Source organism: Condylura cristata, unplaced genomic scaffold, assembly GCF_000260355.1.
Source record: "Condylura cristata isolate star-nosed mole 26May11 unplaced genomic scaffold, ConCri1.0 scaffold00013, whole genome shotgun sequence".
Lineage (NCBI taxonomy): Eukaryota > Metazoa > Chordata > Mammalia > Eulipotyphla > Talpidae > Condylura > Condylura cristata.
Window position 1 is genome coordinate 37,199,562 of NW_004567114.1, and position 17,028 is coordinate 37,216,589.

The following is a 17,028-nucleotide window of genomic DNA, read 5'->3' on the forward strand; positions in this document are numbered from 1 at the left end:
TACACCAGAGACATTTTAAGGGGGTGGAGTGGGGAATGGGATAAAAAATAGGGGCAAGTGCACTGGACTATGGTGATGGCACATGGATGATTTGGTGATGGGAAGCCCACAGGGATTACAACTGAGATGGAAAAATGCACAAAATGATGTAAAAATAAACTTAAAAAGAAAAACGACCTCCTACGTCTGGGATTATTAACAAGAATGAAAGATCATCTTTGCAAAGTACAGTGGGAGGCACCCAGTATTCTGCTATCAGTTATCAAAACAGATGAAATTTGCTTTCTATACCAGTCATTCAACCATAAACTTAATATCAAACATAGGCTCATTTTTAGAAAACAGTTCTTTAGGAAAAAAAAAAATAGACAAAGAGCTTCTTTCAAATCAAGAATATGAAACTAACCTTAAGCATTACCAGGTAATCATCATGACGTTGAATCTGAAGGAGGTTAGCCAGAGCCATTACACCAGCCTTAAAATCTGGATTAGTTACTATAAAAGATTAAACATAGAAACTTACAGCTACCAAAATATAACTACATATATATGTAAGCATATAAACAAAAAAATTTAATTTTCTAGTAAAGCTGATCTCTTAATATATAAAAATTTGAACAAGTTCCATGGGCCAACCATCAACTGTCTTGCTGTGGGAGTGATGGAACAGATTCATGGGGAACTGGGTGGTGGTATGTGGGTGGATTACTGGTGGGAGAGCCACACCTATGGGAGACAGTAACCATAGAAAGATGACCCACAATCTAAGAAAATAAATTTAAAATTTAAGTAAATAAAATTGAATATGGTTTACCTATCAAATTAGGTAAACCAGTGAGAAATGGTTTCATTAATCAGCCACACTGAACAACCCAGTGAAAGATCACATTAACCCACACAACACTTGTTCTTTTAACATTTTTGCTATTATAACAAAAGAACCTTTCAATGGACAGTTTTCCAAAAAACATTTCTTCAAGTGACAGCTTTGCAAGTGTCCGAACAGCTTACCATAAGGATAAATTGTAAATTCTAGGTAACAGTCAAGTCAGTGAAAGAATGCTTAACATATTATCACAATCTAAGTAATTATAATCTACACATTTTCAAAAGAGTGACTTTCTGAAAGACATCTGGGAATTAAAATAATGAAAAAAATCTTACCACTGTCTCAGGGTAATCAGATTAGAAAAATTTTTTAAGCTCACAGGAAGGTAAACAATCACCACCATGATTAAATATAAATCAAAACCCTTAAATAACTATGAGCAGATCAAAGAAAAACATTTTAACTTTCAGCTATGCAACTATAAGAGGAAGGAGAAAGCATGTTGTAAATGGTAATAAAAAACAAAGAATAAAACACTGAATACTGTCTATATGAAACACTCTTGATTTACTAAAGCTAAGCAAACCCAGACTTCACTTTAGGATATACAAAAGTACTGATGGAACAAATGTGTTAATCAATTTTATGCATTAAATACATACCATCCAAATTGATCAACGGCTCTGCATTTTTAGCTGCATTATCAGCATTTTTTGTATTATCAGGTGATGAATCCTTGTATTTCTCAGCTGTAGAAATAGGTAAAAATACAATTTGTAGAACTTTAAACTAACGCTGCTTATTCACTGACTTTAACTGATTATAAGCATAAGACAACTCATCCAATTAAAATTTATTTTTGCTATAAAAAACTAACGGGGGCCCTCCCTAGTGGCGCAACAGGTTAAAGCACAGCATTATGAAACTCTCCAAAGCCACTGTAGCATGAGCTTGATCCCTGCCCAGGGAGCTGACCCTCCCGCTGCTCCCCTCCCCTCAGCAGTGTATTTCAATGCATCTGCCTGTTCTGTTCCCCACTCTGTCTCTGGTGAATCCTCTCATTCACTACACCTCTGGCCCATATCCCAGCTCTGTAAGCGTAAGTAAATAAATCTTTCAAAAACAAACAAACAAACAAAAAACCAGAAGACCATGTGATCATAGCTTTTTGATTAAGCTAAAGCAATTAGTGTAATACCTGACAAATATTTTTTTCGTTAACATTTCCAAAGTGATACATTTCAAATACTCTTTAAAGTATGGGAAAGGAAGTGCTTTTACTGCTAGGCAAAAGAACAGAAGGAGGGCAAGTATAAGTTAGATGAAGTTCAATATAGTACTCAGTAAAGTTTGTTTCTGTCCACATCTTTTCAATGGAACCTACAACCTTCCTTTTTAAGAGACAACATCATATACAAACCTTATCTTACTTCCTGGAGACTTGAAAGTGATAATACCAATACATACAAAGATTTTAACAAACAGAATGCCATCTTTGGCTTACCAGGTTTGCTAATAAACAAAAGGAAAAATAAAAGCATGAAAATTTAAGTTTGCTTAAAGGCGCTCCCAGTCTGGCACAGTGTAAATAAAAGTGACAAAAAAGGATTATGACCTACTTTTTTATTCTTTAAATATTTATTTATGCAGAGTAACTGGGGTGTAGGCCAGAGGTGCAGGGGGTGAGAGGATTCAGAAGAGACAGAGTGAGGGGGGCTGAACAGGTGGACCTACTGAAATACACTGCTGAGGGGAGCAGTGAGTGAGACAGGAGAGGTCTGCTGCGCCATCTGGGTCAGCTCCCAGGCCAGGATCGTACTCAGGTCATCACTGAGACTTAACCCCCATGCCACTAAGAATCCGCACTTACATTGACTTAAATATATACTGGAGAGAAGGGAAGGTTTTTTACTTAGAGTAGAAAGGCAACAAATAATTGTAAAAGAAATGACAGAATTAGAAAAACATCTTTTGATAATAGTCATTAATGCAATTAAGAATCAATTGTATGCTAAAGATGGAGAAAGTTTGAGAAGTAAAATCATATTAATGTCAAAGTGCCTACCTACAAAATAAGTATTTATTATAAAGGGGAAAATAAAACTTAACTGAACCAAGAGTAGCACAAGTAATCAGATATTATCATTGACACACATTTTCAAACATGCACTTCAAAGAACATACCCATCACTTCTGTGTTATTCTTAAAAAGGGGTACAACCTGGCCCTCCCTGGTGGTGCAACAGGTTAAAGCACAGCACTAAGAAGTCACTTCTGGGGCCCTCCCTGGTGGCGCAGTGAGTTAAAGCACAGCACTGAGAATCTAAAGCCGCTACTGCATGAGTTTGATTCCAGTCTGCCCCGGAGGTGACCACATGGCGTGGCAGACCTCTCCTGACCCGCCCGCTGCTCCCCTCAGCAGTGTACTTCCTCGAGCTGCCTGTTCTGCTCCCTACTCTGTCTCTGGTGAAGCCTCTCACCGCCCCTGAGCCTCTGGCCTGTCCTCCAGTTCTGTATGCACAAATAAATAAATCTTTAAAAAAAAAAAAAAAAGAAGTCACTTCCGTATGAGTTCGATCCCCGTCCCGGAGGTGATCCACATGGCGTGGCAGACTTTTCCTGACCAGTCCCCACTGCTCCCCTCAGCAATATACTTCGTCAGTCTGCCTGTTCTGCTTCACTCTGCTTCTGGTGAATTCTCTCACTACCCCTGCACCTCTGGCTTGTACCCTGGTTCTGTATGCATAAATAAATCTTTTTTTTAAAAAAGGTAAAACCTGAATCCGAATCCAATCACAAGTATCAGACAAACTCAGACTAAGAGACATTCTACAAAACAAATGTCAATGTTATGAATGTAACAACTAAATGCAATGCAGTAAGCCTGAATTGCTTCTTCCCCCTCTTTGCCAGAAAGAGCAAATTAGTGACGTGAACATCACCCACAGATAATACTGATTAAAGTTACTTTACTGATTTTGATAGGTATACTATATAACTATATATATACAATATACTATAGTTATATAAGACATTCCACTTTTATTAAGGAAATCCACACTGAAGTACTCAAAGGTAAAAGAAAATCATCTATAATTAGAAATATGGTTTAAAGGAGGATAGGGCAAGTGAAGGAAAATGTCAACATTTGTAAAATGTGGATAGGTGAAAAATTTTTATACTTTTTGTAGATTTGAAATTATATCAGAAAATTAAGTCAAATTTTAATCCCCTTAACTGGTAAGCCTGCAAAAAGACAAAATGTCAAGGCACAAGACAACAATTAGAATGGTTTCATCAAATAATAAAAATTAAGATAAAAGTCAAGAAGAATGCAGTATATGAATACAAAAGAATAACACCTACCAATAAGGGATAGTATTACTATTTTCACATTTTCAGATCTGTTTTTGAAATTATGAATGTTAAGATTAAATAAAAACTTGCTTTCTATAATAAGCGGTATACTTTTGGTGTCATTTACCTTTCAACTACAATTCAACTAAAATTCCAGTATGGTGGCAGAGGGGGGTTAAAGTCTCAGGGCTAACAATCTATTGCCAGCCACCGTGGCATGAGTTCCATCCCCAGTCAGCGAGCTGACACACATGGTGCAGCGGACCTCTCCTGTCTCTTCCACTGTTAAGCAGTGTATTTTGATAGATCCACCTGTTCTGCTCCCCACTCCTGTTTCTGGTGGAGCCTCTCAATTCCCGTACCTCTGGCCTATACCCCAGTTCTTCTATGCAAATAAATAAATCTTTAAAAATGCAAGCAAAATATAAAAAAATTCTTTCGAATACAAGTCTGTCATCTTATTAAAAAAGATCATACTATTTACTGAGAATTACACTTAAGAGTTATAGTCAACTAGTGATATGGGGTCATATAGCACCTACTATTCTCTTTAAAGTAGTATAAACGTAGGAAATCAGATATAAAATAAATGGAGATAACTATAATTTTCTTTGGGAAAATGGAAAAAACTTTTTTTGCAAAACAGTGTTCCTAACAACTCAGGCCAAAACAGACTCCATTATAGGTTCTAAAGTCAACTAATGCTATCAAGGCTTATGACTACAACATTCTGTAAAGGAAAACATCACAATGATACTCTTTTGAAATTAAAATTGAAAGAATAAACCTTAGAACTTTTAAGATTTCTGTCATAAGGTATCTGAAACTTAAGCCTGAGATTATAGCACACACACACACACAAAAGCTATTGCTCCATATCATATTATTTAAGTACTCATGTACTGCGTTTGCCTAACATCTGTTGAAGTTGATAAGCAGGGCTTTCCTGGTGGTGCTAAGTCTCAGCACTATGAAGCTGTCTGCAGGCACTGACTGCAGCATGACTGCTCCCCAGCCAGGGAGCTGCCCTACATGTCACAGCAGACCTCTCCTGTTTTGCTCATTACTCCCCCCCCCCCCTTAGCAGTGTATTTCAGTAGATCTACCTGTTCTGTTCCTCACTGTCTCTGGTAAAGCCTCTCACCCCCATCCCACCTCTGGCCTGCACCCCAGCTCTTGTGTAAATAAATCTTTTAAAAAGAAAGGTGATCAGCACATCTATTGTATGCCAGAAACTGTCATGTACTATGGCACATAGAATTATGACTGGATTCCCTCCCACAAGAGATGCTCAAGTCCCAATTCCTGGAACCTATGAATATCACCTTACATGGCAAAGAGCAGAAGTAATTAAATAGGGACCTTGAAATAGGCGCATTATCCTGGATTACACAGGTGGGTCCCAAGTAAGCAAGCACACTTATTCGAGGGAGAAGGGTCAGTCAGAGAAGAGAATGTGACCATGGAAACAGTCACAAAGAGATTGAAGAAGTTATACGGCTGGCTTTAAAAATAAAGGGGACAAAATCAAAGAATGCAGAAAACTTCTATAGGGTTTGAAAGAAACAAATGGAGGCTCCTCAAGAAGCTCTAAAAGAAACCAGTCCTGCTGATTACTTAACTTTCCTAAGACAGATGCTAGACTTCTGGCCTCCAAACCTGTAAGATAAATTGTGGTTTATGCCACTGATATTTTGATATTTTATCACAGGAAATTAACAGAAGTATCATAAGAAACAAAGCTGAGGATCAACTTACCAACGACTGGGGAAAACAAGAGCAGCACAATGGAAAAGGGCAAATAAGTAAAAAGATGCAGCTAAAATTTATGTAAGTTCAAAAGGAAATATGATTGCTATTAGGTGACATTTGTGCTGGAACTTACAAGTATGGGCAAGGTTCAGATGTGTAGTGACAGTGAAACAGCATATTAGCTACAGGAAAAGTGTAAGCAAAAAAGTATACAGGCAGGAAAAAAGGAGATGTAAATAGAAATAAGAATTACTCTAGCTTGGCAGTGATGTTAAATATGTGAATACTGGCTGGACACCAGTGCCAAAGACCTTGAGTTATCAGAGTAAGGACTGAAATTCCTTTGTAGAAAACGAGAAAATAATGATTCTGAGTGCCTAATAAGAGATGTTCTTTGGAAATAAAGTACAGTCACCCAAAACAGATTTATGTTTCAAAAAGCTAGCTTGATAGATCCTATGGATGAGTACAGAGGGCGACACTGGTGGGAGACTAGTTTGACAAATATTACAAGAATCTCAGCTGAAAGTGATGAGTTGAATTAGAGCAACAGACATGGAAATGGATGAGAAAGGATGCAACAGACATAGGAAATGGATGGGGACAGAATGGGAGGAAAAGGGAAAAGTGAAAGGCAACATAAAGGTTTCAAAAGAAATGATAAGGAGTCCATAAAAGAAATGAACAGAAAACAGAGGATGGAGGTAAAATTGGATCCTACATTTAGATGCTGACAGACTTTTTTTAAATGAAATGGTATGAGAGAAAACACAAATATACATTTTTTTAACTATAAGCACTATATAGCAACAAGTATTGATAATAAAACATAGAATTTTCAGTCTCCTGTGAAGTTAACTGCTGAAACTAACACCCTGAAACTCCTATCTCATCAATTCTGGAACCTAAATACCAACAAGACAATGCTTCCAACTTCTTTTAATAAAGAGTCTAACTTTAAATGATTCTTTCCTAGACAATTTGGAAGCCCTGGGATAGAACAGAAGCTGGACAGAGGTTATAAATAAAAAGTATTATTTTAAATAGATGCTGAAGGGGAGCTATGGATATAGAATATTAAAATGAACCAAAAGTATAATAATAGCAAAAAGTATAAACTGCTAAGGTCCCTACATTTTTACACTTTCCTACCATCCCTCTTCTCCCTCTTTTTTAAAACACATTTCCCACAAAACATACCATTATCTCCATACTCAAGTCTAACTGCTAACCCAAGAAGCCAGTCAATTGCTTCTTGTCGATCTTGAATCTTGAAAGGACAGTTAACGTCTCTGAGATACTGTGAGGGAAAAAAAAAAATCCAGTTTCATTATTACCATAAAGTCAGAAAAAAAAAAAATTGAAAGAGACTGTAGCTTGGCGCACTAAGAATTCCTTGTAACATTTGTATCAATAAACTTCTGATGTAATTATATAACTCAAAGGAAGAAAACATAAGTGTGTATCACCTTTTAGAAAAAGTATTTCCATCATGCTTTTAGAAATTTTACTTTGCAGACCCCAGGAGGGGGGACCACTGATCTAGAACAACTTCTTGTTATAATCTAATTTTACAAATGAGAAAATCTAAACTTTCTGACTCCAGGTCTCAATGCTCAGAGCAAGTAAATAGAAAGGACTTTAAAAATACAATTCCGGCCCTCCCTGGTGGTGCAGCGGTTAAAGCACAACACTGAGAAACTAAAGCCACTGCCACATGAGTTCGATTCCCGCCTGCCCCGGAGGTGACCACATGGCGCGGCAGACCTCTCCTGGCCCGCCCGCTGCTCCCCTCAGCAGTGTACTTCGTAGATCTGCCTGCTCTGCTCCCCACTCTGTCTCTGGTGAAGCCTCTCGCCGCCCCTGAGCCTCTGGCCTGTACCCCAGTTCTGTATGAATAAATCTTTAAAAAAAAAAATACAATTCCAACAATAATGTTAGTACTCAAAGCCCCTGGAGCTAACTTTTAAAAACCCTTTGGGGTAATTAATGAATCAACATTTTTTAGTTATAACTCATTTTTAAAAATTTTATCTGCCTGCTTCAAAACAGAACACCTCTCACAAGACCAATCATACTTTCAAAATACAAAACATTGTCAATAGAGGTATTCAAAAGATGTCTCATGTTCTAAAAGTAACTACAAATAAAAGTTTACACAATGACGTCATAATTCCAATGAGACCCAATTTCTGGATATATATATATGTAGATGTAGGCGACAGTATATTTAAGTTACCCTACTTTACCATCACTTCTGGTGTTTTTTTTTTTTAATCAGAAACATGTTTGATATTCAAATAGCTTTCTATGTATGGAACTTCGTGTTGTTTTATACACATTAGTGGCCTATAAGTAAAACATTACATAAACACAAAATCCTAATAACATATTTAACATCTTAAGAAGTTTTGAAAAAACACTTTTTAAGAGCAAAGGAAAATTATTCAGTACTAGAGCAACAGCAGTAAAGTAATAAGCACATAGTACTTGCTGTTGACCAGGCACCTCATGTATATGAGAAAGTTATCTCACTAATAAACAACACATGCCACCCCTATAAGACTGATATCGTTACTCCCATTTATTGGTTAAGAATATTGACACACAGCAAATAAACTTGCCCATGATCCCCAGCTAATAAAATCTCTAAGGAAAATGTTAGGTACCTTATCACTCTGCCCCAACAAATTAAAGTCACTTTTCATATTTTTAAAGAAAAAGTTTACTCATCAAAGTAATATAGCCAATGAAAGTGTTCAATATAAGTTAACAACATCATAAAATGATTTAAGCTTCACTGGAATTCTTTCTGTGAAAAGAATGTTACTAAATCAATGTGAAAATTATGCTACTCACAAAAATAAGCTACTGACTTTTCAGTATTATTTATATTACACACAACATGGGTCAGCTGTGTCATGTTATATATAAGTATAAACAATCCTAGTTGTCAGACATGTCAATAATGTCTTAATAATAGTGTAAGTGTATTACTGTTACATTTTAGTTCATGTAGAAATGCTGATTCTGGTCATTTTTCCATTTATAGTATATCACTAATTTTTAAAACCTGACAGTGTTTATGGACAAAATAAATTCCATTCACTCTAAAAATAATTATTAGGAATACAATTAAAAAGAATACAATATGCATTGTAGAATAACATTTGCTCTAAAAACAAAAGCAGCATGGAGAGGAAAAGTTAACTCCCTCACTTTTCATTTATTTTTTAAAAGGACAAAGTAATTTCAAACTTGTCTGTTTTCATGCAACTTTAGAGGAGTTCTTTATACACTTATTTTAATTTCTAGTTCATTACCTTTTCAAAAAATTTAGGCCAGTCACTGCTGTGGATGTTTCTTAAATTACCTCTGTCTTCAATCTTGTAGTGTCTGATTTTCTGGTCTTCAAGCCAAACAATAAAGTTTCTAAATTCTGTTTCATCTGTAACAAAAGTAACTAGTAAGTCACTTGAAGCACTAGGTAAAAATCACTTCTCCACAAGTACAGTCTTTGGAATTTTTTTAAAACTCAAGATAGTAAGTTAATTGAATTGCTCAAAATAGGTGTATAATTTGGTTTAACAGATTTAAAATGTTTTGTTTTCTGGCATGAATTTAAATTCTAGCTCCATCTACGTAAACTTGGGCTAATCACCTAATTTTCTATGACTCATTTTTTTGAGTTACAAAACGGGAATAGGACTCTCCCTCAACAAGGTTGTTATGAAGATTAAATGATTAATGAATAATTGATAAATATTCAATAAAACAAACGTCTGACATAGTTTTGCTGTGACTATCCCCATTTCTGGGGGAACGGAGACTAGGTCAGTTTAAACTTACAGCCAAGTAATAATAAAATTCTATCAAACAAAGATTCTGGCCATGACTATTACTTATTGTTACAACAGTTAAATGCATGCCCAAGTGTGCACGGGTTGTTTCGTTTAATATTCCCACACCCTTTAAAGGTAGATATATTTCACAAATGAGAAAACGGGCTAAGATTAAAATCCCGATCTAAGCTGTACTGCCACCGACCCTTTCTTGTTAAGTAAAAGGCAAACTAGAAAAACAAGATTCTATAAAGTGATAACCTTCTACAGGAAATCAAGAAAACCCTATTAACTTGGTTAGGTATCCTTTTCAACTTGAAGTTCAAGTCTCCATTATGAAATCTTGAGAATTAACTCTATGATGTGTTAGTATCAGAGGCTGCTGTCCTTGAGAACTTTCGAACTTACTCCTCTACCACAGGTTAAGAAAAATGAGCAGTGGGCTGTAGTTGAATAAGAGCAGACGAAAAAGTGTTTTAAAAAATGCTAATGCTGTAAAATCCTAAATGCCTCTGAATTTACTTTTTCAATTGCCCCACTCACCTGTTACTATTTTGCAAGACCCATACAACGAAATTAGCTTGAATTCGTGTTTACCACCCCCTACCGCCCCATTCCCTCCTCCTCACCTGTTACCACTTTTTTGCAAGACCCACACAACGAAATTAGCCTGAATTAGCGGTACCCCAACAACGCCCAGCCAGGACTTCATTATGGATGGTCTGGATCTCTTAACTGCCAGATGGGCTTCGACTGTCCCCTCTCCCCGCCCCCACCTTCCAGGCAGTGAACTAGTCAAGTTCCTCCGCATCCTCAGATTCCAGCGCTGTTACCACCACAGGTGCTACAGAGACTGCTCCATCAGCCGGGAAGTGCGGGATTGAGGCAAGGAAGGAAGGGCAGGCGCTCCAACTGCGTGCTGAGGGGCCGGGTGGGGGTGGTGTTTGGAGTTCAGCAAGTGCAAAAAGTGGCGACGCCGAGGGAGGAGGGAGTGGGTGAAGAAGGCGCCGCGGAAAGCAGAGCTACTAGACCGCTCCGAGGAGAGGGGCCCCGGAGCCCAGGGGGAGACAAGGCCGCGGTGGGTCCGGGTAGGGAGCCTGTGACCCGGCGCCAGGAAGCCGCCGCCGGTGGGGTGAGAAATGCGCCGCCAGGCCGGGGCCGCCGCGCCTCACCTTTGCAGTTGAAGCCTGCAGGGTTGTGGTAGTCGAGGGCTGTCAGCTTACGTCGGAACATGGTCCCCGCTTCTCGCTCTGGTCCCCCGGGCTTCGGCCGGGAGAGGAGAGGCGAGCTGGAGCGGGCGGCTCAGGCACCGGCAACGCGGCGAGAGGGCGGGCAGACGCCAGGACGCTCGGAAATGACGGCGGCCTTCGCCAATCGTGGCTTAGGAAAGGCGGATGCCGGCGAGTGCCCACCAATCGGACTCCGCCAAGGAGGCGGGGCCACGTCGCGGCACGTCGACGCTCAAATAAACTTTATTGTCAGCTTCCTTGTACAATAGGTAGAAAGCAATTGAGAAGCCTGTTTCCTCGTTTTCAAGTCAATTTTTTTCACTCCTAGTTATATCATTTCATTATATTTAGGATAATGAAATTTAGGATTTCTTATTATTGGACATAAGCGTTCTTTTGGCCTTTTACTGTTTTCACTCTCCATTCGTTCATTTATTGTGTGCTTCCTACATAATAGATGTTGTTCTTAAAAACACTGCCAACTCAAGGACTTCTAGCAAAGCACCTTTCAGACTAGTTGTAAGTGATCTACAGGTAAATATACAAATATAATACCCATGTGGTAGTTCCAGTGATCACCATTGCAAACAGTGGGCCATCAACTCCTATTCCTTTACACAGCAATGCTAGTGACTTTCTAAAACAACACTTCTCCATAACTTTTTAGTGTTTAGAATCTTTTAGTAGTTTTCTGTTGTCTTTTAGAAATAATGCAACCATCTTATTAGGCCTTCTTGACCCAATTCCTGTTTTCAGACATGGGAGAGGCAACAGTGAACAAGACAGACTAAGTCCCCCCTTTCATGAAGTTCAGAAAGGCTAAGGGAGAAAAAGAATAGTAGTATGAACTATGACTTGAAGGTGATGATGAGTTCACCAGCCAGTCAATAGGGTGACTTATTCTGAGTGAAGAGAATGTACAAAGGCAAGGAATGAGCTGCAGCATGTCCCAGAGAGGCTAGAGGGTAACAGAGACTATAGAAAGAAGCAGGGGCTTGGTCATGAAAGGTCTTTTTGCCATGATATGGGGAACTACTGATATTCTTGGGAGTAAGAACTATTCATGTTTTATTTCAAAGATTATAGCTAGACACTTTAGCATTTGTGGGGCATAGAGTTGCATAAAATATGTTCCAAAAGTTTAAGGATCATATCAACAACAGATATGTAAATAAATAATTATAATCAAGAGTTTAAAATGATAAAGTCTGAGAAGTGTAAAGTATGCTTTCAGGTAAGAATACAGCTTTAGGGAGGCACCGGGAGACCCTCTGTATTTTCCAATTAAGATTCTTACAGAGTAAATTAAGAAAACCAGTTTCCAGTGTGTCTTGCCACAAACAAAACTGACCAAAGCTGCAGCCATAATCATACACTCATATAATTAATGAAACAATAGCTCCCAAGAAAAGAATAAAATATGGAACCATCAAGGAAGGCAAAATATTAAAGGAATACTTACATACAATTGCAGATAATATGTTTCTTTAAGGGGGGGGTGGCTTTAAAAAAAATTTGTTATATAGATTTCACCCTTTAAAGCAACAAAACTAAACAAATGAAGTTGCTTGCTCCTGGCCTCTTTCTATGTCAGGGCCCTAAGTTGTCAGTTATGGCCCCTAAACTGTCTCTGGTTATCAGCCCCTGTTACTCCCATCTGTGGGATAGTGAGAAGAACTCAGATACATGGACATGAGCAGGAAAGAAGGCTAATTTGGAAAAGAAGCTTGTAGTTGCTCATAGCTCTTTTCTGTTTAAAACCCTTAGCCTTCCCCCAATTTGAATGAGCCCTTTAGCCTGTCTCAAATGAAGTGTTAACAGGAAATGAATCTTGTTCAATAATTTCACTTGTGAAGAGCAAGTCCTTTATGCATTTCACAGAGGGGAAACCAATTTTATTATCAACTGATCTGACCATTGACTCATTAATCTAAATGAGTGGCCAGAGGTTTGATAGGTCATCAATCATTTGCTTAATTATTCAACAAAACTGTGTGCTAGCAGTCTTTTAAGAACCTTGGTTGCATCTGTGAACTTACATAAAAAAAACCTCTGCCCTCAGGGAGCATACCTCATTTGGCAAGGATCAGTGAACAGTCCAATTATAAATAAGTAAATTATTTAGTATTTTAGAAGGTGAAAAATCCTATGGGATAATCATAACAAGGTAAGGGAATAAAGAATGGAATCAAAATGGTGGGAGAAATGGATAAAATGCAAGTTTTAGTTTTATACAGGTTAAGCCTCCTTGAGAAGGTGGAACATGGAAACATACAGGCAGTAGGAGTGTCAGCCACGTGAGTAAGGGAGGGGATGACAGTCCAGAAGGAGCGCTCATTGCAAACGATAGACGAGAATGGTCTATAGATTGTTACAAAGAACTAAATCAAAATAATAATATTTTGTGACCCATGAAAATTGTGTGAAACTCAAGTTTTGATATCCATAAGTAAAGTGGCACTGGAGCACAGCCCAGTGCCCATTTGCATACTGGCTGCTTTGGTGCTACAAAGACAGAGTTGGACAGTTGTAGTGGGGTTCATCTGATCCCTAGCACAGAGGCCTAAAAGATTTGCAGGAATGGTGTATTTCAGAAAAGCGGAGGTGACAATGTCAACATTATTGCCAGGAAACACATTATCAAGTGTGATATCACATTATCAACATACAGGTTGTTCTTTGAAGGTTCTTTTCACAACTTGCAACATTTTAAAAAGGTTTTAGCAGTTGTGCTAATTCCTTTGTTCAAATTATTCTCCCAAAGACTGTGAACAGAACAGATTGGTAACAAGAATATACACAAAAGTCTCCATATTGCACAGAAGAACCAGTTTGATATTCTAATGAATGTTATCAATTTAACACACCATTAAATCAGATCATTTTTTAAAAAAATTGCAAAGGAAGAGGGTTTTCTTTCTGGGAGCTTCCTGTGGAAAGAACAGTCCCTTCAACTCTTTCTGAGACTCTCTGTATTAATTATGAAGACGTGGTTGTTTGTTTTTATTTTCTTTAAGGTCAGACTCTGGAATTTCATGATTTATCATTAAAAGCAAAAGTGGACCCAAGGCTAGGAGAGCTCCATTTTAACATTATATATAAATGGAATAGGAATAAAGAGAAGTTCATTAGTTGTATAGACTCTGCAGCATTCACCTGCCATACTGTGGGGAAAACTTAGCAGACAGTAAAAATAACAGAAGAAAGCAGAGCCAAGAGGTGGAGAAAGGCAATTCCTGAAACTGTCTTGTGAAGCCTATATCCAGCTGTTCAATTATGTGAGTAAATCAGTTCCTTCTGGTGCTTGAATGAGGTTTGGGGTTTTGCCACTTACAACTGAAGTCATCCTAACATGGGTGTAGCAAGGCAAACGAGGCCCAGCTGACAGAAAGGTGGGCAGAGGGGTCTCTTGGGCCCAGTGACTTTCAGGTTGAAGCATAAAATATGAGCTGTTATTTAAGTCCAAAAAGAGACAAAGAGAAGCAAAGCATGTGAACAACAAAGCCCTTTGGCAGGAAAGTTGATCTGGGTGCAGGAGAGAAGAGAACAAGATGGGTGGGTGAGTGGCTGTGTTGTGAGCGGGGCATAGGAGCAGGTGACAAAGATTCTCCTCTAGAAAATACTCTAGCCAGACTCCCCCAAGTCCTCCTCTCCATTAGGCCTCAACCTTGCCCTATGAACATTTGGCCAAACATCAATGTAGTTTCTAAAAGCTCAAGGCTACTTTCCTGAAGTGACCCAACGCTGTCAAAAAAAAAAAAAAAAAAACAAAAAAAGTTGCTATTTGTTGTAACCATCACCTAAAGATTGGTCTTTGTCTCACAGGCTCTATGGGAGGAAAGAATCCTAACTTCCAAGTCACAGGAGGCAGACACAGCTGGCCTAACTGCATTTATACCAACCAGCCCTTTGGATCCTGCGCTTTGCTGACTACTAGGGCCCTCTTTTCTCCCCTCCCTGTTCTTCCATTTACTTTAAATGGCCCATTTGCTTGTACAGATTCAGATGACTTTGGTTTACAAAAGGCTCTTCCTTTTGCAAAACTTATTACTAATGGAAATCTGCCTCACCCCTTTAACAGTGTGTCTGCTGACAGAGGTCAGCAGGGCCTTGAAAGCCTTAATGAGAAGTTTGGGTTTTGTTTTAAATGCAACAGAAGAGCCAGAGAAGGTTTTAAGCAGATTGTGACCAGCTCTGACTTGGGCTCTAAGATCCTTTTGGCTGCTGTGTGAACAGAGCGTAGGTGGTGAAGAGGCAAAGCTGGGAGGCCAGTGATGGGCTGCAGAGGTGAGGTGAGGGGTCACCGAGGCCCCACATTACCTAGCATATTATGCGCGCAAGAGACTAGCTGTTGCAAATGACCTTCTGCTCTCTTTTAGCCATCAGTGTGGGCGATTGAGAGCCACCCTTACAGACTTCTTCACCTTCAGACCTCCTGTTACTAGTTAGCATTGCCGGAAAGGGCTGGATAGCCATCTGAAGAATTTGTCTATTATAGGAAAATAAATTCTAAGGCTGAGAGAATGAAAGAAAAGGCGAAGCACAGCTGTCATCAATCAAGACACATGTCTTTCCCACTCTCCCATTGTGATTGCTAATTCAAGTAGATTTTCCGGTTTTCCAGTGAGATACTGGCCCCAATACCATTCCAAGGCACAGGAAAAGCTTCATTGTTTCCCTATCAGCTTTTTTCTTTTCTGTAGCACCTTAGAAAATAGTGCCAATGTGCTACTACCATGGGGTTCAATAATAAACAGGAAAATTTTGCTCTTTATCCTCATTACCCCTTGAACACTTTGTTTCTTTTTTTTGTTTGCTGTGTCCTTCCTGCTTTCGCTTTGGCAAATGAGAGCAGCAAACTCCTCCTGGGAATTTCATGTTCAGCACTTAGTATTCAATGCTGGGCATGGAGATTAGCAAATGCCAAGGAAAAGCAATCTCTCCCCTCCCTTTCCTCTCCACAGTCTCCCTGATGGCGTTGGTGGAACTTGAGACCTGACCTCATTGGTCCCACTAATGACTATGTAGGAATAAATAATTTCAATTGTTAATGAGGATTGAAGTTATTTCCCCAATGAGCACAGCTTTCTGGCAGCCTCTGGCTGCAGAGCTCAGTGGAGCGTGTATCTCTGAAGTTGCTGCCATTTTCACATGCTTTCCTTGCAGTTAGGAAATACCTGGAATTTGGTTTCCAAAGAGAGCATAAATCTGCTTCTGATAACCAGATCTCTTTGATGGTGGCTCTAGGGGATAAATTAGGCCCCTCCCATGTATTCTAAGCATCACTGGAGAAAGTGAAATGAAAAAGCTCACAAATATGAAGCTACTATCTGCCTTGCGCCTCCTTTCCACATAGGAGAGAAATGAAATCACAGCCATTTTGTGAAATGATGAGTCAGTTATGACCTCTAGCCCCTGAATATTTGGGACTTTTGAAATGCCGCTGGTGAGTGGGTAGTAGTTGTACAGCGCTGATGACCAGCTGTAGTCAGACCCAAGACTCAGAGGCTCAGCCACAGCTACATTTTTGATCAGAGATCACCAGCTGGTGGCCCATCAATGTGCCCATCAAATGTGCTTTGTTTGATCTGTACTAATTAATTAAGAAAAATTAAAAGAGTCAACACTTATAAGTCAAATTTCACATATTTCAGGTTCCCTTTCCATCCTTTCCTGCCTCTTTGTTTCTGAGCTTGCAAATAGGCTTATATCACTTACATTACCTCAAAAAGACCAAACCATCACCCCACAATATGCCTCAATCTATTATTTCAAGCTTATTTTTTCTACTTCTGCTTCCCTTCCTGTCCTGTACGGCTCTAAAGACATGACATTTCCTAAACTCCAGTGCTTCTCAAATTATTTGTGATGAAGGGCCATTATTTAAATTTCTAGCCTATCACAGACCAATGCTTTACATAAAAGACAATTAAAATGTAACACTGGGGCCCTCACTGGTGGCGCAGCGGGTTAAAGCACAGCACTGAGAATCTAAAGCCACTTCCGCATGAGTTCGATT

At 38.9% G+C, this 17,028-nt stretch overlaps 1 protein-coding gene across 1 annotated transcript in view; it reads right to left on the reverse strand.

The window, feature by feature from the left end:
• LOC101628535 (chromosome unknown open reading frame, human C14orf166) overlaps positions 1-11,180 on the reverse strand; it is a 15,281-nt gene extending 4,101 nt beyond the window's left edge. The window contains exons 1-5 of the mRNA XM_004681870.2: positions 10,953-11,180; positions 9,262-9,386; positions 7,139-7,238; positions 1,492-1,578; positions 407-495 (exon numbers count right to left, since the gene is read on the reverse strand). Coding sequence (XP_004681927.1) covers positions 407-495; positions 1,492-1,578; positions 7,139-7,238; positions 9,262-9,386; positions 10,953-11,013 — 462 coding nt within the window. The 5' untranslated portion in view covers positions 11,014-11,180. The remainder of the gene's footprint in view (positions 1-406; positions 496-1,491; positions 1,579-7,138; positions 7,239-9,261; positions 9,387-10,952) is intronic.
• Between the last annotated feature and the right edge of the window lie 5,848 nt (positions 11,181-17,028).